General features: G+C 59.1%; 1 protein-coding gene across 3 annotated transcripts in view; it reads left to right on the top strand.

Annotated features, from left to right (window-relative positions):
- Positions 1 to 26545, top strand: part of MROH1 (maestro heat like repeat family member 1) — an 83356-nt gene that overhangs the window by 42135 nt on the left and 14676 nt on the right. Inside the window, exons 21-35 of one of the 3 annotated variants that reach the window (XM_090040881.1) lie at positions 189 to 335; positions 521 to 547; positions 2376 to 2498; positions 3207 to 3286; positions 4865 to 4997; positions 6939 to 7034; positions 7723 to 7827; positions 8001 to 8136; positions 8865 to 8977; positions 10675 to 10827; positions 12606 to 12760; positions 13498 to 13663; positions 14343 to 14539; positions 21838 to 21975; positions 23194 to 23308. In XM_090040881.1, coding sequence (XP_089897007.1) covers positions 189 to 335; positions 521 to 547; positions 2376 to 2498; positions 3207 to 3286; positions 4865 to 4997; positions 6939 to 7034; positions 7723 to 7827; positions 8001 to 8136; positions 8865 to 8977; positions 10675 to 10827; positions 12606 to 12760; positions 13498 to 13663; positions 14343 to 14539; positions 21838 to 21975; positions 23194 to 23308 — 1884 coding nt within the window. Of the gene's footprint in view, positions 1 to 188; positions 336 to 520; positions 548 to 2375; positions 2499 to 3206; positions 3287 to 4864; positions 4998 to 6938; positions 7035 to 7722; positions 7828 to 8000; positions 8137 to 8864; positions 8978 to 10674; positions 10828 to 12605; positions 12761 to 13497; positions 13664 to 14342; positions 14540 to 19220; positions 20783 to 21837; positions 21976 to 23193; positions 23309 to 26545 lie in introns of those variants that run through there. The other 2 variants (XM_090040882.1, XM_090040883.1) reach the window with 2 other exon arrangements.

Here is a 26545-nt window from a genome sequence, read left to right as displayed (position 1 = left end):
AAATTCACGGCTATCAAACTGGGTAGCAAGGCTCTAGCTGTGGGGTGGGCAGAGGGGAATGGAAGGTCTGGGAACACATCAGCTGTGCTGAACAAAGCCATAATGGGACCAGCCCTGCATGGGCATGGAGACGAGAGGAACGGCCCCCAGCTTTACCCTGAACTGCCTCTGCCTCTGCCTCGTACCAGGACCGCAGCGACAATGAGGTGGAGAAGATCAAGAGCACCCTGATCCTGTGCTACGGCTATGTGGCCATGTACGCGCCGAAGGAGCTGGTGCTGTCCAGGATCGAAGCGGACATCCTGAAGAACGTTTTCCAGTACTTCAACACCAAGGTGGGTGTCTGGCTTGTTCTCCGTGCTGGGCCGGGGGTGGCTGGTGGGGGCGGTGAGAACAGCCTGGCCATAGCTGTGCGTGTGCCCTGGCGCAAGGGCTGTGCCAGGCTGCCGGGTGGGATGTGTGCGCCTGGCTGGGAGGGCACCTCGCATTGCTAACATGTTTTGTTTTTTCACTTGTTCAGGTTCTGGGCATAAAGGTAGAAACCAAGGTACAGTGTGAGGCACTCAGTCAGTCTGAGCCACTCTGCTCTTTCCTGCCTCTTTCTCTGCCTCTTGCTTCCCATCACTCTAGAGGAGACTGATTTATGGCTTGTCAACTACCCATGGGCTCACGTGCTGTGCTCTCAGCAGGGCTGTCCTGGGGACGGCCTCAGAGAGCTGTGAAAAACGCCAGCTTGTTATGGGGCACAGCTGAGCCAGCTGGGTGGTGTGGAAGGGAAAGGCTGTCATGCCCCCTAGGGCAGTATCAGTCACTTCCTGTCCCCCCCCAGATATTTGGTGGCCTAAATCCATTGATACCCTGCAATTTGGGCACTTTAAATACCTTTTAAAACCCATGCCCAGAAGTGTTGGCATTCCCTGCTCCCATTAACTGTGAAGTTAGCGAGAGACCTGGAGTCTCATGCTGCCCCCTCACCAGGATGGGTCATCTCCCGGTCCTCTCACACCTGTACCAGCCCAGTGAAAGCCATGGGGCTTCCATGGTCCAGTCTGACCAGCTCCACAGACCCTGCGCAGCAGGTTTGGGTGCATAGGCAGGAAGAGCCCAGCCCGAGGCTCCAATTCCAGCCAGGGTTTAACTATTTTAGCAGCTGTGCGCAAAAAGCAAGGTCCAGTGCAGAGCAGAGCGACTTCTCTCGCATGGCTGCCCCAGGGCCTGTCTGAGCAGCACTGCCATGCGGCCACCCCTTCCTGTGCCTGGCCAGGCCAGTAGCTGGGGATGTGGAAGGACTCCTGAGATGGGAGGTGTAGCTGTGCTAAAATCCACTGACCTCTTTTTCCCTACCTGCCCCTGGAACAATCCAGATGCCAGGCGCACGTGTTCCCACCCTGGGCGGGGGGTCGGGACCTGCAGTTTTGCACTTGGAAAGCCTGAGCAGAAATAGCAAGTGTTAAGGGCTGGTGCAGCCACCAGGCTGAAGAAACCCCCTCTCCAGATCCCACTAATGTGTTTTCCTGCTGGACTTGTGTTGGCACTAACCACTTCTGTAAAACCTCTGGCCTCTTGAGCCGCCGGGTCCTGCTCACCTGCAGCAGCCAACTGGCTCCGCGGCCTTCTCGGGGTCACGGGGCAGTGGGGCAGGCAGGGGGTAGAACGAGCTCAGCCCTCCGGCAGGCAGGGAAGTGTGGGCATCTCTGCGCGCGCACACAGGAGCATAAGCAGGCTGTCACATTCCTCATCCCATTTCCCAGATGCAAAGGAATAAGTGCCCACTACACTAACCCTTCCGACAGCTCCTTTACGAGACTGAGGGGTCCTGAACCTGCGCCTGCCAAACACACTGGCACCGAGAGGGGCCTGGTGGCAGCAATTAACTCTTTGCAGCTCTGAGTTGAGGACAGTGTTGGGATGAGCCGTGGCTGGGGGCTCTCGTCTGAGCCCAGAGCTGCGTCTTGCAGGAGGGTTGGAGTGGGCATTTATTCCAGGGCCTGAAGTATTGTCCAAAACTCAGACCCTCCAACTCGGAGTGGGATGAAGGGGCTGTCTGGTGCCACTTTGTCTGACACGCCTTGTCCTCAGGGGCCACATCGCCAAGTGGGGGTGACCCCGGCATCTCAGCACTGTCTGGGTGGAGGCAGCCAGTGATCCTGCCAGCTGGTTCATGGGTGCTCTGGGGCTTGCCTTCTGCGCTGGTCTTATCTCGGGCTAGTGGCAGCACTGGCTGAGAGGCGGAGGTGGTGGAGCCTGCGCTCTATTAGATTGGAGGCAGGAAGAGGGGGCTGGTGTTGAACAGAGCGAGAGCCTGGCAAGGCAAGGAGGGGCCTGGCTTTCGGCTCTGCCCGTCTCAGACCCCTCGTTTCACCCCCTGTATTCAGGACCTGATGCTGAAGCTGTCTCTCATCCGGAGCATCTGTATGATCAGCCAGGCCATCTACCACAGCGTGCACTCGGGCGCCTTCATCTTCTCCCGCAAGGCAGAGCTCGTCTCACAGATGATGGTGAGTCCCGCCTGGCCACGGGCATGGGCGTGGGAGACGTGCTGCCCCTTCTCAGACCAGCGCTAGCATGGGCTGCTGGGCACTAGGCTGGCGTTGACCAAAGCAGAGGGCAGCTGTTGGGTTCCTTAGTGCTGTAAGCAGGCATCTCATTTGAGGCAGTCCTGATGGTCCTGGCATTTGACCTGGATCAGAGCAGGTGCAGCCTGGGCATTTACTCATGCGTCGCCTTTCCATGCTGCAGGGATGCCTCCCCTGGAGTCCTGTGTTTGGGTCTGGGCCTTTGGGAAGGACATGGGCAATTTGGAAGAGTCTAGCAGAGAGCAACAGAAGTGATCAGGGGCTTGGGAGACTTGACTGATTAGGAAAGGCTTGAAGAGCTAGGGGTACTGAGCCTGGAGAAGGGAAAACGGGGGGGATTTGATAAGCCTTCAAATCCCTGAAGGGTAGCTACAGAGAAGTTGGAGATGGGCTTTGCTCTGTGACCGCAGGGGACAGGGCTGAGAGCAACAGCCTTAAACTGCTGCAGGGGAGCTTGAGGCTACAGATGAAGGAGAACTCCCTGGGTCTGAGGGTGGTCAGACTCTGGAGCCGGCTGTCCATCCTTGGAAACTTTCAAGAGCAGGTTGGACGCGTGGGGGTGCTGCACGTCTGCTCAAAACTGGCTAAGAGGCCGGAGCTCTGCTAACCCTGCTCCTCTTTGCATACCAGGAGTTCATAAAAGCAGAGCCCGTGGATGTCATGAGAAACCCCATTCGCCAGCGGGCCATGGTCTCCTGCACATACCTGGTGTATCCTTTCTCTACGCTGCCGCTTGGGAGAGTTGTTGGAGGGGGAGGATTCAGCTCAGACTGCAGTCTCACTGGGACGCGTCCTGGAGAGTCACGAGACCCTGAACCGTGCCCAGCCCCTCCCTGGCATGCCCCCACCTCACTGTACCTGGCACATTTGCTTCAGTTGTTTGGATCTAGACTGGTCCTAGCTGCTGCCCCTGCCCCAACTGTGGTGTGAGCCAGCCGGGAGCCCCCAGTCAGCTTGAGACTCCAAGCCGTAGATCAGAGGGCCTGGCTTTGAATGCTAAATTTTGCCAAGGATGTGAAGGTTTTTTGAGTGAGAGTTATACTCTGCCGTGTCAGAACAGCTGGCACAGAGCTGCAGACCTCAGCCCATACTTGACGAAAGCAAGTGCCGCTGGATGTGCAGGTGTGCCAGCAAGAAGGCAGAGGAAAGCTCCCATTACCAAGGGAGTGCCTCCAGGTAGGTGAACCTGCGTGCAATGCACACAGCAGCTTGTGTTTAATAGTTTCAGTTTGTAGGGTTGGAAGGGACTTGAGCAGATCATCTAGTCTGACCCCCTGCCATGGCAGGAAAGAGTACTGGGGTCAAACGACCCCGGCAAGATGTGCATCTAACCTCCTCTTAAACACCCCCAGGGTAGGGGCCTGCACCACTTCTCTTGGAAGCTGGTTCCAGGCCCTAGCCGCCCTGACCGTGAAGTCGCCTCCTGATATCTAACCTAAACCTGCCCTCTGCCAGCTTGTGACCGTTATTCCTGGTCACTCCTGGTGGTGCTCGGGGGAACAGTGACTTCCCCAATGCCTGCTGATCCCCCCTGACTAGTTTATAACAGGCCACAAGATCCCCTCAGCCTTCTCTTTTGGAGGCTGAACAGGTTCAGGTCCCGCAGCCTCTCCTCATAGGGCCTGCCCTGCTGTCCCCTGACCATGCGCGTGGCCTCCTCTGGACCCTCTCCATGCTGTCCACATCCCTCCTGAAGTGCGGCGCCCAGAGCTGGACGCAGGACTCCAGCTGCGGCCTGACCAGTGCCGCATAGAGGGGGAGGATCACCCCCCCCCGGCCCTGCTCGAGATGCATCTGTGGATGCAGGACAAGGTGCGGGTGGCCTTCCTGACTGCGTCCCCACACTGCCGGCCCACGTTCATCTTGGAGTCAATGATGACCCCCAGATCCCTTTCCGCCTCCGTGCTGACAAGAGGGGAGTTCCCCAGCCTGTAGGTACGGTGCCGGTTGTTCCTCCCCAGGTGCATCACCTTGCACTTGTCTGTGTTGAAACCCATCCTATTCTCATCCGCCCACCCTTGTAACCTGTCTAGGTCTGATTGTAGCCTGTTGCAATGTACCACGTCCCCCCACATCTTAGTGTCATCAGCAAATTTGAACAGGGTGCTTTTTACCCCCTCATCCAAATCGCTGATGAAGATGTTGAACAGTGCAGGCCCGAGGACCGAGCCCTGGGGGACCCCACTGCCCATGTCCTTCCAAGTTGAGAAGGACCCATCCACTACCACCCTCCGGCTGCGACCCTCCAGCCAGTTGGCGACCCAGTTGGCTCTTAACTCAGCTGCCAGCACCCTGGAGCCGCCCCTGGGCCATACCGAGAGGGCTGAACTGATCGACTGCTGCCTGAACAGCGTCCTTGCCCTCCTGCCGCCAGAAGTCATGAAGGAGAGAGACGGCGCTGTGACAGACACCTGCCTGAAGGTGAGGATCGCACCCCCAGCGGGCAGGGCGGGGTGGAAAAGCCTGGCCTGAGCTAGACTGGCCTGTTACTTGAAGCCATTCTGCATCAGCAGAGAGCAGAGGGCTCAACCCGGCGCCTGGCCACGTGTCTCAGTGAGCAGAGTTGACGCACTGGCCCTGGCGCTGGTTGCTGCTGACTTCGGTCATTGCATCTAATCCAGTCCCAGGCAAACAGCGTCTCCTGCCAGTCCTCCCACCCTAGGGCTTAACTGGCACTGAAGCCAGCTGTGGGCTGAGCAGGGATGGGCTCCATCCAGTGCACATACCGTGTCTGGGCAATCCTCTTCTCCCCTAGTTTTGTGTCCAGGAGAACCCAGCCCCTGTGGGCCTGTTCCCTGAGCACCAGTTGGAGAAACCCGGGGCCGGGAAGGGATTGCTGGGTCCAACCCTTTACGTGAATGCAGGGTTGCTCCTCCTGCACCATCCCTCATGGGAAGCCCTCTCAGTATTCCTGTTGGCCACATGTCCCTGCTTAGTGGGGAAGGGGTCTCTGAGCTGCTGTGGAAAGGCAGTAGGGCTGAAGTGCCAGGAGCTCCTCATCAGCTGCCACCTGCAGCTAACACCAGACCCCGGAGTCCCCCAGCAGCACTCGCGGCAGTCCTGCCCCCCCTTGGTGATTGTGCAAAGCAGAGCTTAAGTCTGTTTCCATGAGACTTCCCCTCACTGGAGCTCGGGGACAGCCCAGAGAAGAGCAGGGACTTCAGTTGTTCTGTCCCCTCTCCCCTTCCTGTGAAACTGCTCCATGCGCACAGGAGATGCCCTGAAACCCATCCTGTATTGCTGATACCTTCATGGGCAGCCCTGCAAACATCAGAGTGGCTGTGGACTGGGGCAGACCCAGGTCCATCCTGCCGCATCCCCTGTGTCCCGCGGGGCAGAGCGCGGAGCTGCAGGGAGAATGACGGGGTTGGAGCAGGGTTTTCCCCTGTTCCTCTCTCTGCAGCCTCCAGCACTGAGGTCTAGGCAGGGTGATGCAGAGGCCGTGCCCCTCGTTCCCTGCCCCAGAGCCACCCACGCCCATTTCCTCCACGCATGTGTCCAAGCCAGAGCACCCCTTGGAATAACCAGAAACAACAGCCACAAGCTGCCGGAGAGTAGGTTTAGGTTGGACATCAGGAAGGATTTCTTCATGGTTAGGGTTGCTAGACTCTGGAATGGGCTTCCAGGGGAGGCAGTGCTTTGTCCTACCTTGGGGGTCTTCAAGAGGAGACTGGACAGGCTCACGTGACCCCAGCACTTTCTCCTGCCACTGGCAGGGGGGTCACACTTGGTGATCCTTTGAGGTCCCTTTTGACCTTGGCATCTATGAATCTATAAGCCCTTGTGAATCTGGCTGAGGTCTCAGCCCCCACCACCTCTGTGCTGTAATTTCACATGGTTTTAAACTTGCTCTGTGCTGGTGTCGTGTTGCGATTCGTGGTGTTTGTGGCCCTGAGACTTGAGTGTTTGGAGTCTTGCGAGTTGAGTACTGGATCTCGTGGGGGGGCTGGAGACCAGCAGAAAGCCCCTGCTGCCCCAGCCACCTGCCTAGCTGGGGGCAAGGGTGGGTAACTGCTGTCATTCGACGTGCTGTGCATTGGGCAAGATGCTTTTGTATGACGAGTGCATCGGGACCTGGGCTGGCAGGGGCATTCGGCACAGATGGTTGAGCAGGCCCATCGCAAGCTGCACCCCAGGAGCTCACCCTAGCACGTGGCCAAGCAGTACCAGGCAGGGTGGAGCCTGCTGGTTGGGGCTGGTCACCTCTGGGCCACAGCTCCTACTGAAGGTGGTGGCGGCTGCCTGCTGCTGCCTCTTCTGCCAGGTACCTGCAGGCCTGAGCAGTGAGGAGCAGGCTTGGAAGAGGGGGGTGCAGGGGCCCTGGTGTAGCCAGGAACTTTTGTAACCCTCTTCTCATCACAGGAGCTGTACCAGGACACCATAAATGCCCTCAAGGACTTGATGAAGAGCCTCCTGCAGAGGGACCTGACTCCACAGGCCCTACATAACATGTTTGAGGTACGTGCTGCCTCAAACCAATACATCCCATGGTGGGGTTGGGGGATGCAGGTGGTGACCAGGGCCAAACCAGCCGCCTTCTGCCCGTTGGCCGCTATGGCTCTGCCTGGTTGTGCTTGTTGGCTTGTGGAGCTGCCCATCCCCATCCTCACTAGCCTCTGCTATGTACAGCAGCATCCCTGTTCTCTGAGCCGGAGTCCTGACACCACAGAAGGGACTAGATCATGTTGTGGGGGAGCAGGGGAAGGGCACGGTGACAGCAGGGGGGAGGCAGGGGCTCCCGGAGATGTGACCTGGGAGTCCTGACATGCAGTAGTCAAGACCTCAGTGCTTGAGCTGTTCCTCCGGTGCTGCCAGCCGCACTGGACAGCCGTTCTCCCATGGAGATGGACCAGGTCCTACTGGTTGCCTGCCTGCTTCTGTCGCACTGAGCTGTGGTCACACAGGCCTCTGCGCCAGGCCTGGGAGCAGCATCCACCCAGGCAGGAAGGGCTCCCTAGGCACAGAGGTGACACCCTGGCCCAGAGCTGACACAGCCATGCTGCCAGAGGCATGGGGCTCCCAGGGCTGTGGCTCCCAGACTGGTGCCCCCTGGCATCAGGCCATCCCATGGGAGCTCTGATGTCCCAGGACAGGCACCTGCACTCCCTCTCTGAGCGTGGCCTTTTTTCCCCTTGTGCCTCTGCAGCGCTTAAGCCGCTGGATCAAATCAGCCAGAGAGCATGAGCGTGAGCGAGCCGTGGAGGTCAGCGTGGCACTGCTGGAGTGCTATCGGGAGAAGCTGCATGTCAGCGTAAGTCTGAGCTGGGCAAGGCAGGGCAGGGGCACCTCCGCTGCCATCACTGTCCTTTGGTCTTCCCTTTCTGTGGCGGCAGAAGGCAGGGGCTGCGGGGGTCAGGCTGCTCCAGCCCTCTCCTGCCCTGTCCCACTGACGCCCATCTCTACCTCCTCCCTCGCCCCGCTCAGACTGTGGTGCCGTTCTTTAACCTGGGTGTGCTGATCGCCCTGTTCTCCCCGCGCTGCTCGGACTCCCTGGCCAGCATTCGCCAGCACGCTGTGGACTGCGTCTATTATCTGCTCTACATCCAGCTCTGCTACGAAGGTACAGGAGGAGGGTGGGGGTGTCCCGGAGCAGCCCTGGGGGATCTGCCTTGCTGCCTGGCTGATGAGGCTGAAGCCATCTTGCAGCAGCTTGGGGAGGGGGACATCTCGGCCTGGAAGGCGTTAAGATCCGTGCATCGCAGGAGGCTGATGGACTGCCAAGCGCCTCACTGCTACTGCCACAGCAGGGCCAGGCTGTGAGGTCTGAGCATGGGGTGGGTAGGATCTGTGCTGCGGCGAGAGGGCCAGTCTCGCGGCCTGCCGTCCAGGATGCAGCGCTCGCTGTCCCCGGGAGAGGGCACTCCTGCCCTTGGAATGGCTCGAGGCAGCAGAAGACCCGCATCCAGGGCGATGGCTTCCCCCAGCCTGGCTTCTGAGCAGGTGTGGGGTAGCCTGCAGGGCTTGGGAGTCGGGGTCTGGGTGCATCACTTCACCTCCGTAGAAATCCCAGTGCTGTGGGGCTGGCAGGGAGCTGTGGGGTTACATCCAGTCCAGCCCCTGCCTGAGGCAGCATTGGCCTCATCCAAACCAGCCCAGACAAACCCCGTGTCCGACCTTGGAGCTGCACAATACAGTCATCCCTGACGCAGCCCCAGGCATCCACCCAGCCCTAGGGCAAGGGAGCGAGACAGGCACCATCCGTCTGTCCAAAGGGTTTGGCAGTGCCCTGCGGGCGAAGAGGGAAGTCGGCAGTAGAGCCGGGCTGACAAGTCAGCGGGTCTCACACAGGATTTGCCCAGGACTATCGAGACGAGATGGTGGAGAAGCTGCCAGCACTGAAGAAGGGGCTGGAGGAGCCGGACTTCACTGTCCTCTTCCACACCTGCTACAACATCGCCATGGTAAGGTGGGCGCCCGGCACGTGGGTCTTGGCTTGCTCAGCTGCCCCCTGCGGCTGTCACTCTAAGCCAGCCCCTTGTCTGCTATTCATCGGGGGCAGCCGCGCGGTCCTCGCTCCTGCGCCCGGGGGCTGGAGCGAGCTCTGTCCAGCGGGGCAGGACTCCAGGCCCACAGGGCTGGGATTACAGCCCCAAGGCTTCGCTTCCTTCCCTGCCTGCCTGGAGCATCTGTGCAGGCACTGGTCTGAGCTGCACGGAGCAGGGGTGGCGGGGGTGTAGCTGTCAGGGCCACGGGCCTCCCCAGCCCTGGCCATGCCCATTCCCTTTGTCAGAGGTTTTGAGGAGTCGGAGCAGCTGGACAGGAGTGGCTCAGGCTGGTTAAAGGTGCCAGTCCAAGAGGAGGCCCAGCCAGCGGTGCAGCCTCACACCGCTCAGACCTTAGTGCCCAGGTGGAGCCTGTCACCCACTTTGCCCCGGCCGGCAGGCCTCTGGAGGTCCTGTGCAGCCCAGGCCCTGCTCAGGGCTGGCTGGCCCCTGACTAACCCGGGGTCAGTCTAGCTGGCCCGGGCTGGCAGAAGGCAGCGGGTGCGATGTGGCCAGACTCTCCTGTGGAACCTGGTGCCACTGCCGCGGGGCTCCCGGGACGTGTGAACAAAGCCGAGCGTAGCTGCTAGCCCAGAGGTTGCTCCCTGATGGAAAGGGTTGGGCTGGTGTGAGCCAGGGGTGTCTGCTCCCATGAGTGTTTGCCATGGCTCCCTCTGCGTCTCAGCCCTTTTCCCACCTGCACTGTCATGACCATTTCTTCCGCCTGCCCTGGGGGCCGGGCTCCTACCCACCTCTGCCCCTCTCCGTGTGCAGGGGGCTTGGGTTAGACCCACTGCTGCAGCTGGGCCCTGCTCCACCTGCACTTGGCCCAGGTTTGTCAGCTCTGGGACCTGCAGGGGGGAAGGTGGTGAGAGCAGAGCCAGGAGCTCACCTGGGCCTAGGGGGGACTTGGGGCACATCCCTTGCTGCTGCTGCAGGAGCCCGATCATGCAGCCGCTTGCTCCTTAAATGTGCCCAGCTGCAGCTGGCAGGTGGCGAAGCCACAGGTCCAGGGATGGGCTGGGCCCACACACTGGCCTGGCAGTTCCCTGCGCCTGGTGCTCCTCTCTAGTCAGTGCCGCTGTCCCTGTGAAGCCGCAGGGAAGCAGCAGCTCTTCTCCCGTGGCCCCAGCCATGCGGCATCAAGGGGATGCTGTGGGGTGTACTACAAGCTGAGCTGGCCGCAGGGCTGGGCTTTCATGGCACGCAGTGACACCCCCAACAGCAGCCAGCTCTGCCCTGCAGACTCCTGGAGCTGTGACCCTGTGAGCAAGGCGAGAGATGCACACAGCAGGTCTGGTGGGTGCCCCAGGTGGCGGCCACAGAGGGCATTGTCCAGACGAGGCATGAAACCACGGTGTTCAGACCCTTCCAGAAACCCAGCAATTGTTGCCTGGCCACACAACATCAGGCTGCTGGATATTGGGGAAGCGGCTGCCTGCACGCATAGGCCAGCTGGGAGCAAGAGTCAGCTTCTCGGCGAGAGCCCAGTGTTACGATGTGCTGTCTCCCACCCAGAAGTGGCTGCATTCCCACATGTGCCGTGGGCTCTTGGGGCTCGGCACCAGGAGTCGCAGCTCCTCATGGAAGCTTTTCCTCTTCCCGTCCTGTGCCAGGTGATCGGGAAGCGCGTTCCCCCTGACCAGCTCATGAATCTCCTGCTCACGATGTTTGAGAGCCTGGCAGACCCCGACAAGAACTGCTCCCGCGCAGCCACTGTCATGATCAACTCCCTCCTGAAGGAGCGCGGCGCCGTGCTGCTGGAGAAGGTGGGGGCTTGGGCGGCTTGTCCTGTGCTCTCCCCCCTCGTTCCCTCTGGCCTCGGGTATGTGGCGCCCCCAGGCTGGCTCCTGTGTCTGCCAAAGGCTGTCCTGTCCCCAGCAGCTGCTTGCAGGGCATCTTCCACTCCCATGGCACTCCTGATTTTTGCGGGGGCAAGTGTCCTTTCCTTCTGCGTTGAATCTGCAGAGCTGGCAGGGAGCTGCAGGGTCACACCTACTCCAAGCCCTGCCAGAGGCAAGATCATCCCCATCCAAGTCTGCCAGACAAACCCCGTGTCCGACTTCAGAGCTACATGACACAGTCACCCCTGCCTCCCAGGATACAGGGGGGGCCATGGCCACCAATGTCCTGCTGCTGTCAGGGGGGTCATGGGCACTGCAGTGATCCCAGGTCATGCCCCTGCTGCAGAGGAAGGCAAAACCCCTGGTGTGCAGCGGTCTGAGCAGGGGTGAGCCTGAGCGCAGGGCAAAACCCTCCAGCCAGGACTGCGGGGCTGGTGCCAACAGGAGCATTGGCACGGCCCAGCCCCATCCCCAGCCTGGGCAGCAGCAGCACCCAGTACAGCTGGGAAAGGCAACCTTCTTCCCCTGCCAACACATGTAGCAGCAGAAGGGGAAAATAATTCTTTTCTAGCCCTATGTGGCAACCAGCAAAGCCCAGAAGCCTGGGCTGGGCAGCGCCCAGATATAGATCCCCTTTGCAGAGCATAGGGCGAGCTATATGGGTCATCCCTGACCAATGCCTGGCCATCCTTTTTGTGAACTCTCCATCCCTGGAGGTGCTCAACTTCCCTGGGCCGGTTCTAGCAATGGCTTCGCCCTTGGTGTTTGTTTGTCACCCATCCCAGACCCTGTAACTTCTCCATGTCCTTGTTAAAATGCAGTGTGATGGGTGTATTGAGGCAGGCACGAGCTTTTCGGGATGCATCTGTGTATCTGTCCATTCTTCTGCAAAAGGTCTGAGTCCTTGGGTGGCAAGGCAGGTTCCTTGTCCCACAAAGCTTGTCTTGTCTTGTGGTGCAACCACTTCACCCACTGTGCCCCTCTGTCCTGCAGTAAGGGGGCTGCCCTGCTCCCCTGCCCCTGCTGGCTTGGCCTTGGTTCCCAGTGGCCCCAGCCCTCTGCCTGCCACATCTGAGGGTCTCCTGCACAGGGGAGGGGGCAGGAGGCTGCTCTGTTGGATGGGAGCCTGGTCTTGCTGCAAGTTGGGGAGCTGGGCTGGTCGCGTACCACGCGCCTGGGGCTGCCATGGGCTCCCAGAGTCTGCAGGGGAGCAGGTCTTGTGCAGCAGGTTGCAAGTCTCTTACCTTGGGCTCAGCTCCCTCTTCCTCCCATTGATGCATGAAGCCTGTCATTGGAAACTCGGGTCCCTGCCACCCCTGAGGTTTGCTCACCCCAGTGCTGCGGCTCCAGGTCTGCCCTTTGCCTCCCTATGTGGGACGGACTTGGCTCTTGTGCCTCACTTTCTGTGCAGCTGCATCCAGCCCAGATCCAGAAACCTGAACCGATGCTAAGCCCTGGGTCCTCAGGGGAAACCTGAGCGTGGCTGAGGACTGCTGCTTCCTCATGGCAGCAGTGCCGACCAGCTCAAGTCTCATGGGGGCTGGGGAGACGGAAAGAAAGTACTGCGGCGGGGGGGCCTTGAACAGCACTGGAAACAGTGGAGACTCTTCTGCAGCCTGGAGACCATGCAGCTCCTGCGCTGCCAGCCCCTGGCTTGCACTGCCTCTCCCAGCCCCTCAGCAGGCTCTGTCCTCTCCCACCAGGTGCCGGACATTGTGAGTGTGATTCACAGCAAGCTGCGGGAGGTGGACGAGGAGCATGTGAAGAAGTCGGTGCAGCAGACAGTCTACATCCTGGCCTCCCAGCACCACACAGCTGTCGTGTGCAGCCTCCTGGGCAGCTCCCTGCCCTTCGACAGGTACCCGCCCTTGCGGTGCACACCCAGGGCCCCCTGCACCTCCGACTGGCTTTGTCGTAAGCCATCGCTAATCGTTTGGCTCCTGACCCCGGTAATCAGACCCTGCTGGAATTCCCCTCGTGCGCGGGAGGATCAGCACGCCCCCTTGCCCTCAGGCCTGCCCGCGCAGAAACCCGCTAATTGCTCACCGGGCTTAGAGGTGTCGAGGCTGAGCTAGCGAGTCTGGCTCCAGAGAGCTCAGCACGCCTCCCGTTCTGCTCTGCAGCCTCGGCCACCCACCCAGAGCCAGGTGGCTGGGCCAGGGCCTTCCCTCTCCTGCTGCCTCCTGGCTCTGGGTGTTGGGCTGGGAGGAGAAGAACTGCTGCCCCGGGGCAAAGCCAAGTGCCCTGGGGGAGTGCTGCGCTTGGGGAGGGCAGCTAGGGACTGCCTGCTGGAGGGGCACTCACCCTGGCTGTGGCTGCCTGCAGAGGGGACCTGGAGGCTGCCCTGTCCCCACTTCCCTTAGTTGATCCTACTTCTGCATCCCTGTCCATCTTCCTGAGCCTGCCGGGCTCTTCCCTTGCCTCCGTTGGCCAGCGCTGGATGATTTCCCCACCAGCATTTGCTCCCCTGCGGTAGCTGCCTGCCAGAGGCAGGCAAGCCTAGGCATCTCCTGGGCGGCTGCTCCTTGGGCTCTGTCCGGCAGCGAGCAACCCGCGGCACGGCATGCTAACTGCCCTCCTCCTGTCTGCGCACAGCCAGGCCCGCGTCATGTGGAAGTCACTGGCCACGGAGCCCACGCTGACGGCCCAGGTCCTGGAGCTGCTCCTGGAGAAGGTGAATCGGGACGTGCCTTACAAGGAGAACAAGTCCTTCCTGCTGAGCAGTGGCTCGGAGCGCGTCGCCACAGTGCTGCCTCTTGCCGTGAGTGTCGGGGTGCCCTTGCCTACCCCTCTCCCTTCCCAAATGCTTTCTTCATTCCCCCGGCTCAGGTGTTCGTGCCAGGCGCAGAGGCTGGAAATAACGCATCACTGCGTAATGCCTATTAGAGCTAATCTGCGGGCTCGTAAAATGCCTCTCAGGTGTTCATCCTCCAGGGGGATCGCTTTGCACTTTATCCCTTCGGAAGAGAAGGCCGAGCCCGGCTCGGCAGCGCTCTAAGCAAGAAAGCAGCTGTGGAAATCTCCCCCCTCTCAGAGCCAAGTGCAGATGGCACCGAATCCGTCACGCTGAAAGCAAACACTTCCCCTGCCCTTCCCCCTGCACTCCTGCCTATTGTGCTGAGTAATTGCTGCTTTGTCAGCCGCCAGCCCCCCAGCCCGGCCCGGGCCGTCTTCCTGCCTGTAAAACCCGAGCTGCTCCCCTCCTCAGGTACGAAGCCCAAGCCGGCCTTCCACAGCTTCCAAACCTCCAACTGGAAGAGTCTTGCACTGACGGTGGTTGTGGTCTGGGCTGTGGTGATGGCTTGCTGGCTGTCGCGGGCTCGCTCCGGGGGGAGAGAGCACACCGCCCTCCTGGCGAGGATACTATTAACCGGGTTATTTACTGACGGGCATTAGTGCGGAGTGGAAGATCCTCCTGCTAATCCTCTTCTCTCCCTCAGGCCACATGTGCGCTGTATGAGATCATGTCTGCTCTGGAGTCTGGGGCAGCGGTGCTCAGGCTCTACCCACAGTTGTTTGTGACTCTCCTGTTGCGAGTCAGCTGCACTGTGGGTGTCCAGCTCCCCAAGAACCTGCAGTGCAAGGAGAGGAAGAGCACCAGCCACGGCCCCGTGCCCAGGCCCCTGGACCCTTGCAGGTAACGAGCCGGGGGCGCCAGGCGCAGAGGCAGAAAGGCAGCCCCTGCCTCAGCCATGTGGAACCAATTTGTTTGCATAAACATAATAGCACATGCTGCATTTGTGTAATCTGATGGTTGGATAATAACCCACGGCCCATAACACATTAGGTATGAAGGCCTGACCTCTGCCGCGTGCTTAGACCCCGGGCTGCCACGGAGCAGAGCCTCGAGAACGGGGAATGTTAAATCGGCTGCTTCTGCAGCCACGTTGATGGCTTGTGCTGGTGTCCGTACCCCCCCCCCGCACGCGCGCACGCACACGCCAGCATGCCTGTGCACTGCCTGCCCCTGCTGGCATCTCTGGTCATGCGTTTCCTTTAGGCACAAGCATGGTCTCATTCTTGTCGCTCCCGAATAAAACGGGTGCTCGCTTCTCACCCATGTGCAAAGGAAGGTTCCCCAGTGTCCCCCTCCCTCTTCTCCCCTTGTAAAGCAAAGGACCTGCTGCCTGCACCCGTCTGCAGAGACCAGGCAATACAGTCTCCTCGTGCAAGGTGTATGTGGCCGTGCCTCGGCCTAGCAGCACTTCCACACTGTGCTCTCGGGTGAAAGCCATACAGCCTCCACAGCTGGTCTGCAGGCTGGGAAGCTGGGCAAGTCCCTGGGGCTCTTGCCTATCACTGGAGCTGTTCTCCAAGTGCTGTGCCTCCCAGGTAGCCTTCTGTCAGTCTCCTGGTCCGCACACACAGGACTCAGCTGATCCACAGCCCCTGCGCCCCTCCTGGGCCTCTAGCAAAGAGCCAGCCTTCTTCAGGGACTGTGGCCTCTTTAGGCAGCCTCCTGCTCTCCCAGGTGCCAGGCTGCTCTTGGTGCCTCAAGCCCAGGGTCCCAGCGAGCCAGTGGCACTGTCATGCGGAGACTGGCGCTGGTCGAGGGGGTCTGTTACCATCTTGACCATGTACAAGCATCATTATCTGCTGGTCAGAGGTGACCCGTCAGGGCATCCTGGGAAGGCTCCATCCCGCCCTGCCCCAACTTTGATGTTGGGCTGGAATACCTGGTGTCAGGTATTTCCTGGCTTCTTTGCTGACTCTGATGCAGCTGCTCGCCAGAGCATTTCCATGGCGGCCGGCAGCAGTACTGCTGGGCAGGTTGCTTGTTATTGCTGGTCGGCTGCACTGGTGCTCAGCCTTTGGGCCCTGCAGGCTGGATGAGTGGATCAGGGCCCTGCACTGCTGCTGGATCAGGCCCTGCACCTCACCTTGTGCATGGGGCCATGGTATTTGGCCCATGGGGTTCTTCAAAGGTCTGGAAATTTGGCAGCAGCTACTGCTACCGCTGCTCCCCCACCTCAAAAATACAGGAGCTGTGGGGAACCCTGGGAAGCAGGGAGTAGGCTGGATGTGGCCCCATGGCAGGTGTTGAGCATCCTGGTCTATGAGGTTTAAGTAAAGTGAGAAGACGAGTTGGGACAGAGAGCAGGATGCAGTAGTGTGGTCCCGTGGGGTTTGTCTGAATGTGGGAGCACTTCTAGAACAACGTGAAACGGGGAGGGAGGCAGCACAGCTCCCCCAGCACCCCATGGGCAGCAGCCGCTGGCGTTTGCTTGGCTCATGTAATCGTAGAGTCACAGGCAATGAGGACTGGAGGGGATCTCAGGAGTCATCTAGTCCAATCCCCTACTCCAAGCAGGACCAGCCACAACTACATTATCCCAGCTGGGTCTTCAAAACCTCCAAGGATGGAGGTGCTTCCACCTTAAAGCAGGGGAAGGGTTTGGGTGCTGAGCAGCACTGGTGGCGCTGGGCCCTGCTCCTCCAAGCTGCTGCCATTTCTGCGGGTGACTTCAGTGCAGACGTGACTAATGGAAACGGGACATTATGCTGGAGCAGCGCAGCTCTGATTAGGGTTTTATTTAGACCACATGTTAAAGCAGAACAGCTTGGTTAACGAAGTCCAGCTCGCCTCGGGCCAGTGGCTGCCTCCCCGGATGCCCCAGGGCCAGCGCTGTCCGAGGGTCCCGGCGCGGTGGCACTTGCTCTGCGCTCCGGTACCCGCTGTGCAGCGCCCTCGTGGCTTGTCCCACTCCCTCCTCCGCTTCCTTTGGCTTTGGCCTGGCGCGGCCAGAACTGCCTGTTCTCAGCTCTCATCTCCTTAACGACTTCTGGAAAAGGCGCTCGGCGAGATCTCGGCCAGACCCCAGACCACCACAACGTGAGGAATACTTGGAGCCGTGTGGTTGCCTCCCAGGGAGTGAGAGGCCAGAGCCAGAAGCTACACGTCTCCCTCCAAAAATATCTGGGCTTTCCGAAGAGCTCTCGGGCCAGGCACCGAGCTGGGCGTGATGGCCGCCGGCCTGGCTGTGGTCAGCAGTGTTGGGGTTTCAAGAGGAGCAGAAACGATGCTTCTTCCCCGGTGCCTCACGCTATCGGTCCAGGCCCTGACCCTCTGACCTTGCCAGGCAGCTCTCAGGACAGAGGGCAGACGAGGAGCTCCCGGCTTCCCCTGCGAGCTACCACGCAGCCAACGCCAGCGGGACTCCCTGCTCCATGTTGTGCGAGCTGGTTGCTCCCTGACGAGCTGCTGGGACTGCAGTTCCTTTTGCAGGAGCGCCCGGGACTTCATCGCCCTCGCTGCAGGAGCGCTCCCTTGCTTTGTCCTCCAAAGCACGCATGCTCCATAGCTGAGCTGGGCAGGAGCCTGTGGGAGGCTGCTTCTCTGCTCAGAGAGCCTGCAGCGGGGCGTCTTGTCCTGATGGTCCACCCTTCCCATCTCCATGCCCTTCTCTGTACCGTTTTCAGTTCATTTATATCCTTTCTGAGGTGTGGGGACCAAAACTGCCTTTCAGAGGCCCTAGCAAGCATTGCATTTGTGGCACTAGTATGGCAGGGCTGTAAGCTTATCGGCACAGCCCTGATCTGCAGCTGTTTGTGCCACTGGCAGCTGGGGATGGGGCAGTTTCTGGCACCCCTGCATGCATGCACCCAGTGGCCTGAGCAGTTGGGGTTGTCCCTTCATGAGCATGGGGGGAGCCTATCACCTGATGGGCTTCCTGCATACTGGCAAGTTAAAGTGGTGCCAGAGGAAGCACAGTATCAGGGATCGGTGCAGCAGGGGTGAAAGGTACTTGCGCTTGGGAGAGTCGAGCAGGTCACTTATGGCTCTTGCTCCTGGGACTTGGTCTTGTTCTTCCTAGTTATCTGCCCAAGGAGCTGAAAGGCAGCTTCACATGGAGACCCTCAGACCTGGCTGCAATCAGGGAAACCTTATTCCAGGCTTGTGCAGAGCACTTCTGCTCTCCAGAACAGCCCCTTGCAGCTGCAGGTGTTTCCACAGAGCAGCGATTATCGTAGGAGCGCTGGTAGTGGCTGTAAATCACGAGTAGCCCCAGGCTCGCGTCTTGGGAGCGTGACGCTCTGCCCGCCAGCGGCAGAGATGTTGTGGCCGGTTGCTCTGTATCCCAGGCCCTAGGGTTTGATTCTGCTTTTGCTTCGCTGGGCGCGGGCGAGCAGGTAAACTGGCTGCACACCAGCGAAACCGCTGCTGATTGGCGGGGGGAACGGGATAGCTCATGTCCAAGGTGCAGAAAAAATGCCGAGATGTGAAATTCCAGGCTTGTCCCAGGAGCTGGTTACAATATCAAAGTAATTTCCTGCGAGCGTTTCGATTTCTAAGCCTCCATGATCTTTAAATGCCAAAGAGAGGTGGTAAAGGTGAATATGATAGCTTGGCCGGAAAAGGCCTTGGAAGACACGGGCTTTTGTTGGAAAGGCAGGAAGTGTCTATGGGACACGTTCATTCACAAGGTTTGTTTTTTCCACCGATGCCTTCAGCCATCTGTCTTGGGGCTGTTGACTCGGTCCGTGCTGCGGGTGGCTGGCTCGGCGCAGGAACGGGGCGTTTCTGGAGCGGAGGCTTCTAACCCGCTCGTAGCTGGGCCTCGGCGGCAGGCTGCATGCACGTGCTCAGCACCATCCGGTCTCCCTGGCTGATGCTTCTGGGGCCTGGCGCTGGGGCAGTTTGTTCAAAGGGATTGAGCAGGGTACAAGCCTGAGGGCTCATTGAGTCTGCAAGCTCCAGCCTGGTGGATGGAGAGTGGCCTGTTCATGGGAAAGCCAACTTTGGGCCTGCTCTCTTCTTGCCAAGCAAAGGCTGCTGATACCCGCAGGGCTGCTGTTTGCGTCGGGGACTCGCAGGTTTCTGGGATGGGGGCAGAAACACACCAGCATCTTGCACTTACCTTATGCAGTCTGTGCGGTTTCTGACTGTATTGCCCAGCCGACCCAAGCGGCTTCCTGTTGAGTCTTCTGCAAGTCTTCAATTCCCAGCAGCACTGCAGGAGCTCTGTGCGTGGCCGTGGAAGGTGGTGGTATAGCAGGGCTTTGGGCTGGGGTAGCTCTGAGCAATGCCGGTGGCGCATGCACTCCTCATCCTGCCTGGGTTGGTAGCGTGTCCCGTGGCAGGGGGAGAGGGTTTCTGCTACTGGGGCAAAAGGCCAAAAGAAAGGCAGACCTGCTATTCCCAGTGTCCTTCCCATGAGGCATCAGACACCTGAAAATGACCAAGGACACCGGCTTCCAAGCCAGCTGGATTCACGGCACCACAGCTGCTGCTGGATTCTGGGTCCATGGCTTTGAGAAACCAGGCTGGACTGACTCAGCCCTTACTCGTGCGTCGTTTTCCCCACCTTGTTCTGTAGGAAACACACCATAACTCGGCACAGTCCTGAACGTGGTGTCACTTGGTACAGAATCACAGACAACAAGGGCTCGAAGGGACCTCCAGAGGTCACATCTAGTCCAGCCCCTGCTCAAAGCAGGACCAGCCCCAACTACATCATCCTGGACAAGGCTCCATCAACCCAGGTCTTCAAAACCTCCACGGATGGAGACCACCACCTCTCTGGGAAGCTGTCACAGTGCTTCACCACCCTCCTTATGAGAGAGTTTTCCCTAATATCCAACCTCCACTTCCCTTGCTGCAGCTTGAGCCCATTGCTCCTTGTCCTGGCATCTGCCCCCCCGAGAACCGTCCAGCTCTGTCCTCTTTGCAGCCCCCCTGCAGGGAGGTGAAGGCTGCTATCAAATCCCCCTCAGTCTTCTCTTCTGGAGACTCAGTCAGCCCATTTCTCTCAGTCTTTCCTCACCAGTCCTGTCCCCCAGCCCCCAACCATTTTCGTTGCCCTCCGTTGGACTCTCCAATGTGTCCACATCCTGTCTGTAGTGGGGCCCACAGCTGGACCCAGGACTCCAGAAGTGGCCTCCCCTGTGCTGAATAGAGGGGAGGAATCACTGCCTCGATCTGCCAGCAACGCTCCTACCGATGCAGCCCAGGATGCCGGTAGCCTGCATGGCACAAGGGCGCACTGCTGGCTCCTGTTCAGCTTCTTGTCCCCTGCAACCCCCAGAACAGCGTTTATAAAGCCCTAGTGGAAACCTTGCATGCCATGGCCAAAACTGTTGGTAGCAGGAAGGTCATCAAGGCTTTGGGTTGTAGAGCGGAGCAGGTGTGGTGTGCTGCAAGAAGTGCATCATGGTCTGTCTGCACTGGCCTGCAGGCTTCCTCACCTCAGTTTTTGCATCATTGCCTCAACGGCTGGCATGTCGGGTCCTGCTCTGCAGACATCCTTCCTTGGGGAGGGGGCTCTGAGGCCAAGTGCTGCCCGTCACTGCAGGCAGAGCTGGTGGCTGCACTCTGGATGTTGATGTGAGACCCTGGGTTTTCCAGCTCGAGTGACACGCACAGGGCAGGAATTGTCGCCTGTCCATGAGGTTTTTTTGGTGCCATGGGCAGCATCCTGAACCAGCAGACTTGTCTGTAGTGCCCCCAGGGCACTGTAACTAGCTGATGCTTGCAAGGGAAGTGGGGGCTACAAGCTGTACCCAGTCCCTCCCATAGCAGCTGGACAGTCGGGTCTCGGAGCGGCTCAGCTTCCTTCAGTACTACCCCCTGCGCATGCTGAGCAAATTGGGGTTCTTGATGCTTTCTGTTGATGCCTAGGGGCTGCTAGGGTGAAGGTGGACTTCTGCTTCGGGAAGACTAGGGCATCTCTTAACAGAGGTGAGTTGGAGCGAGTGACCCCTTTCCTGCCACTCATGCATGGCTCTTCTCTCCTGGCCTCTCAATGCAACTCTGTCCGGCTGAGAGCATCTACCCAGCACCGAGCTGTCCTCTGAATCGTCAGTCTAACTTCACCTGAGGCAAGTTGGCCACTGCTCCATCACTGTGCTGTTCCCTTGAAGGTATTCACGGGTGCGGGCATGGGCCTCCCTTTGTCTAGGAGGAGATGTCTCACCCAGCCCTGGCCATTAGCTCTTCATGGCACTTCGCAGCACGCAGCGGCTTTCCTGCTCACACGGCTCCTGACCTTGCTCCGAGGAAGGTAACCAGATAAAAGGGTGCAAATTAAATGCAGGAGAAAACGGCTGGAAAAAAAATTGTTTGGCAGTTGCCTGTATCCACTTATTTTCCATGCATATGATGGATCAGTATTTATTTTCCATAGTGGGACTGGACTCTGGACAGTGCTGGAGAACAGATTATATGCTGTTCATGAAGGAGAGCCAGGATCTCCTGGTTTTTTGGTGGGGGGGGGTTTGCACTTACAGCTTTGTAGAACATGGCTGTAAAGGCACCGGCCACGGACGAACACCAAAGCACGTTCGCTCTGGTCACCCACTAATCCCATACCTCTCAGGCCTCCAAGTGCTGATCCTCTTCCGTCGCTGCTTAATCCCAGCTGCAGAGCCCACGAAAATAGCCTGCGTTAAAGGACCCGTGCTCGGAGATGCTCTTTCAAAGTGCCTGCTTTATGCGTGTGGTCAATACAGTCCTCAGCCTTTGTGTACAAGCCTTAGATCCATCCGTGACTAATATTGGTGGTGTTCTGACAGGATAACGTATGCTTCCCATATGGTGCTCTGCACTCGCAGCAAAATAATCCCAGCCTATAAAATAGTAATGCAAAAAAACCCTCCCTAAAGCAGTTCTGGACTTCTTTACTTTTCAGTCCATTGTCTTGGATCAGTTTAATGGCACATGTCACCGTGTAAATGGAAGTAGCAGTGAGTTATGGATTTGTCTCACTCCAGCTAAAGCCCTCCCATAACTCATTCAGTCCTCAAGTACCCTAACGCCTCTGAATAACCCCCTATTCCACTGGTCCCCTCAGAGTCTCCAGTTGACTGGTGAGAAATGCCAAGCTCTGCTCTGGCTGGAGGTTTGGTTTGCTGCAAACGGACACGTTTCGGGCCGTCTTCACGAAGGAATGACCAGGAGATGACTTTTTTTTTTTCTTCTCCTCTCTCTCTTTCCAGCTGTGCTGTGGAAACCCTGAAAATCATGCTGACCCAGGGGGGCAGTGCAGAGGTAACGAACGCTGTGGCGAGCACGGACGGCTGGGACCTGATGAAATGCCCTGAAAGGCACCACGATGGGGTTGCCCTGCTGGCCAGGTAAGGAGGCAGCACACATGCCCCCGCGGTCCTGAAATGAGGCCAGACCGATTTCCTGCGATGGGGCCTGTGGGAGTGGGGCTGCCGGCGTGGGAAGTGGGGCGTCACACCGAGACAGAGCAGGAAGGAGAGGCCTCTGGGCCTGATGGAAGCGCCGGGTTTTTGGGCCCACGTGACAGAGGATCCCTCTCTGGGTGTCTGTGCCAAGTGCGGCACAGCAAGGGGCTCCTGACTCGTGGCAGACCCAGGGCTGCCGTCTTTGCTGCGCTACGTGGCGGGATGGCAAGGGCAGAAGCTGGGACTCGGTGCCGCTGCAGGAGGCTCGCGAGAGCAGCTCAGGGTGCGAGTTGGCTGGAGGGAGGAGAACACGAGGTGAAAATGGGAGGCAAGGGCCACGAGCCTGCTTCGTGTGCACGTCAGATCTTAAAGCAGGACACGGAGATGGGGATGTGCGAGCTCTGCCAGAGGCGGGGGCCGGGGGAGGCTTCGCTGTGGGCAGGTGGTGCTGGGGAGGCCTGGCCTCCAGACCGTGGAGGGGAAGAGGGAGGAAGGCGGCTTCAGAGAGGATCTCTGTCACTCTCCCATTCTGGCCCAAACTTGAGCCTCTAGCACCCTGTGCTGTGATTGAAGGACCGGGCAGCTCTGAACGCGGTCCTAGCAGCAATGGGGAAGGCTGTGTTCATGGCAGACTCGTATCCCGCCATCGCCAAACATGGGCTCAGGCCTCAACCAGGGACCCGCCTTTCCACAGGAGGCCAAGCCAGGGCAGAGGTGTCCTGCTGGACCCTGGCTCTTGCTTAGTGTGCAGGCTGCTCGCACAGGGGCGAACATTCATGCTTCAGGCACAGGCTCCAGCAGCATCGCAGAGCCCCTGCCCTCCAAGTGCTTGGACCTGTGCTCCCTTTAGTGTGGTGGGAGCCTCCTGGGCCATGGCTGTGGGAATTGGGCAGGAAGCAGGAGCCTTCCAGTCCCTTGCCAGGCTGAGACTGGGCATGGGGCAGGTCGGCTTGCAACCAGGGGAGCTGGCCCACCTGGAAAGCTCTCTCCTGAGGCGAGGTGGAGCAGTTACCCTCTGGCAGAAGGGGGCAGCTCCGGGCCCAAGCCTACAGCGTTGCCTCCATTTGCAGCCTGTGGTCTAGCCCAGGGCGATAACACCCATCCGACTCCAAAGCGGTCAGTCTTGCATGCTGCTTAACAGCCTTGTGTTTCCACTTACAGCGCCATGGCCAAGCACGCCGGCCCTAGGCTCCCTCTGATAGTGAAGAACCTCCTCCCAGTGCTCAACAGCGTCTACGACATCCAGCGCATCACCACCACGGCCTTCTTTGCGGAGGTGAGGAGGCAGGCGGGGGCTGGCAGCACATGGGAGGGCAGGGCAAGGCTGCTGGGGTTGGTGCCACTGTCCGGAGGCGAGGGCCTGTCTGCCTCTCCAGCCTCCCTGCCCCTGCGTTAAAGGGACTGGCATGGAAGAGCTGAGGGGCGTCCAACTCTGAGCGCATCGCTGCGCGAGCCAGAACTCAATCCTCCTTACGTACCACCTTAAAGAATGAAATGACTCAAGTCCTTTCCCCTCGCCGGGCAGCAATGGAGCCAGCAGACTGTAACCCTATCTCGCCGTGCATACCACCTTAAAACCCCGGGCTGCTCCAGTCGCTTCTGTTACATAAAGCAGCGCGCCCTGCCAACAACGCAGAACTGTATCCCTGCTTATAAACCACCCTTTAAATTCTCAGCTGCTGAAGCAGCCCGGGATTAGGGCCCTGTTTTTATTTTGTGTTTGGCTGCGGGAGGCGGACGGCCGGGGGCTGGAGCCCAGCCCAGAATCTGCTTCAGTTCTGGCGTGCGGTTGGCTCTCCGCATCCTTGAAGGGTTTAAAATAGCAGCTTTGCCTCACCGTGGAGCTGGAGGGGAAGGAAGCAGATGCCTGTGTCTCCCTCTCCCTGAAAGCTGATGAGGTGAGAGCTGCAGTCCCTTTGCTTGCGGCCGTGCCAGCGGCTGGGTTGACAAAATGGAAGTGAAGGAGGAAAGGAGTCTCCTGGGCTTGGTGACCAGAGCTCGCAGTATGGGGACGTGGACAATGGGCACTTCCAGCTGCCTGGGCAGCCACGTGCAACCCCCTGCCCACCCCAGGTCTCTTCCTCCTATCTCCTGAAAAAGTGCTCAGGCCTGGATCTCTCTTGTCCTGGACCCTGCAGTACGAGGGGAAGGGGCTCCATGGCTCGGGGCAGCTGCCTGAGCATCACTAACTCCATCCTGGGAGCAGGAGCCATCCTTGGTGGCGGCCACCCTCCGGTATCTTGCTGCTCCTCTCTCCCGGGACCTTCACTACACCACATCCGCCTGAGGCACAAGGGGTCTCACGTGCCCTCCTGACAGCGAGGGACAGTGTGGGGGCAGGGGCCAATTCCAAGCCTGTAGCAGCTAGCCTGGCCCACACCAGTCTCACGGGGAGGGGAGCAGATCCTGAAGCCAGCGGCCTGGCACCATAGCATATCCAAAGGCTTCCTGAGCTGTCCAAAGCTGCCAGGCTCCTTGAGTGTGCAGCTGGGTGCCAAGGGGCATGTGCCCAGGACATCCTTGCAGTCCTGCAGGGTCTGAGATTTGCCTGGTGAGCAAAGCGCTTTGGGCTGGGCGCGCAAGAGCCAGGAGCGATGCATCTCGCCCTGAGCTCTGCTTCTGCCGGCCAGGCACCATTGCTGGCACGTGCCTGTGTAACCTGATGGACAGGCGGTGATTCGCGCTTGGCCCAAAGGGCTGGGAACGAGCTGGACCAGGGACAAGGAGCTCCTGCAGTGGGCCATTAGAGCGTAAGACAGGCAGGGGCCTCCTGGTCAGATCCAGCCCCGGCAGGCCGCTCCAGTCCCACTCAGGCACGCGTCGAGCTGCCGCAGATGTGAGCACAGCTGCTCCTCGCAGCCCCGCCGTCAAGCCGGGGCCTTTGATCAGCAGCCCCGGGGCCGAGCTGCCTGCAGCCCTGCTTCGGCAAGCACGCCTCGAACCCACCTCCCCGGGCTTGTCTGTGCTGACAGCGCTTGACAGGAGCTCCTGGCCAGGAACTTCTCCCTGTGCCTCATCAGCTCTGCCTCCCTCTCCCGGCCTGTGAAGTGGCAGGCTATATGGGAAGGATGTGCAGGGAGTTGAGACTGCAGCTGCTGCTTCATCTCCCTCCAGCCCTGGATCTCTGAATAGCTCCCTAAAGCCAGGGGGGCCATTAGGATGATCTGCCCTCCCACCGCTACCCCCACAGCATGGGCCAGTGCTACCTGCACCCAGCCTGCATCTTCTCAGGCTAAAACAGCTGCACCATCCTTCGCTCAGTGTCGATTATCTGTTTTCTGTTCCTGTAAGAAGGGGGAGGCTTTTCTGCAAGCACCGCTGTGGTGGCCGCTCATCCCAGGAGTGCAGATCTGTGCTGGAGACCTGCTCCAGCTGCGCGGCCTGGCGGCTGGCCTTCGCCTCTCCAGGAAGTGAGGATTTCTTAGGGTGATGGATCTCTTGCTGGACCAGCCATGTCGTTGGGATAAAGTGACGGCAGCTTTCGAATGCCAGGCATTCTTGGTCAGGTGGCAGTGCAGAGTGGAGGGGCAGAGAGAAATCTCTGGGATATCAGGCACGCAATTAGCCTAAGAAAAGAAGCTGATTACTGGGAAATGAAGGCCTGTGAAAGGGATGGGAATGTTTGTTTGCAAGTTCACCTTTTGCAGGTGTTAGGTAGGTTTCCCTTGAGCACAGGGTTGGAAGAGCAGGAGCTGCTCTGGGAGAAATGTGCTCTTAATGGTCATGTATGCATCTCCATCCTTTACCTTTTTTTCCCATATGAGTTATTGTGGGGATAGTTGCTGTTTACTCCCAGCGCATAGGTGGTGTGAAATCAAAATTCATGGAAGAAGTGATATCTTTGATTAGATTTCGTAGACATTAGGGCTGGAAGGGACCTCGGGAGATCATCCAGTCCAGCCCCCTGCCCAAAGGGCAGGAAGTCAGCTGGGGTCATAGGATCCCAGCAAGATAAGCATCCAGGTTTGATCTTGAAGGTGTTCAATGTAGGTGCTTGAACCACCTCCGCTGGCAGACTGTTCCAGACCTTGGGGGCTCGGACAGGAAAGAAATTCTCCCTTATGTCCAGCCTGAAACGGTCTTGCAGGAGTTTGTGACCGTTCGACCTTGTCATCCCTTGGGGCGCTCTGGTGAACAGACGTTCCCCCAGATCCTGGTGGTCACCCCCGATAAACTTATAGGTGGCCATCAGATCACCCCTGAGCCTGCGCTTTTCCAGGCTAAAGAGTCCCATGGCTCTCAGCCTGTCATCGTAAGATCTGTTTTCCTGACCTCTGATCATGCGCGTGGCTCTCCTCTGGACTCTCTCAAGCTTCTCCACATCCTTTTTGAATTGTGGAGCCCAAAACTGGACGCAGTACTCCAGCTGTGGCCTCACCAAGGCCGAGTACAAGGGGAGAATGACGTCCCGGGATTTGCTCGAGAAGCATCTATGGATGCAAGCCAGCGTTTTGGTCGCTTTACTAGCCGCAGCATCGCATTGCAGGCTCATGTTCATCTTGTGGTCAATGAT

The sequence above is a fragment of the Crocodylus siamensis genome, chromosome 3, assembly GCF_052110815.1.
Source record: "Crocodylus siamensis isolate JL-2025a chromosome 3, ASM5211081v1, whole genome shotgun sequence".
Lineage (NCBI taxonomy): Eukaryota > Metazoa > Chordata > Crocodylia > Crocodylidae > Crocodylus > Crocodylus siamensis.
The sequence above is the reverse complement of the archived record's forward strand: the minus strand, read 5'-3'. Positions and strand labels throughout refer to the sequence as shown.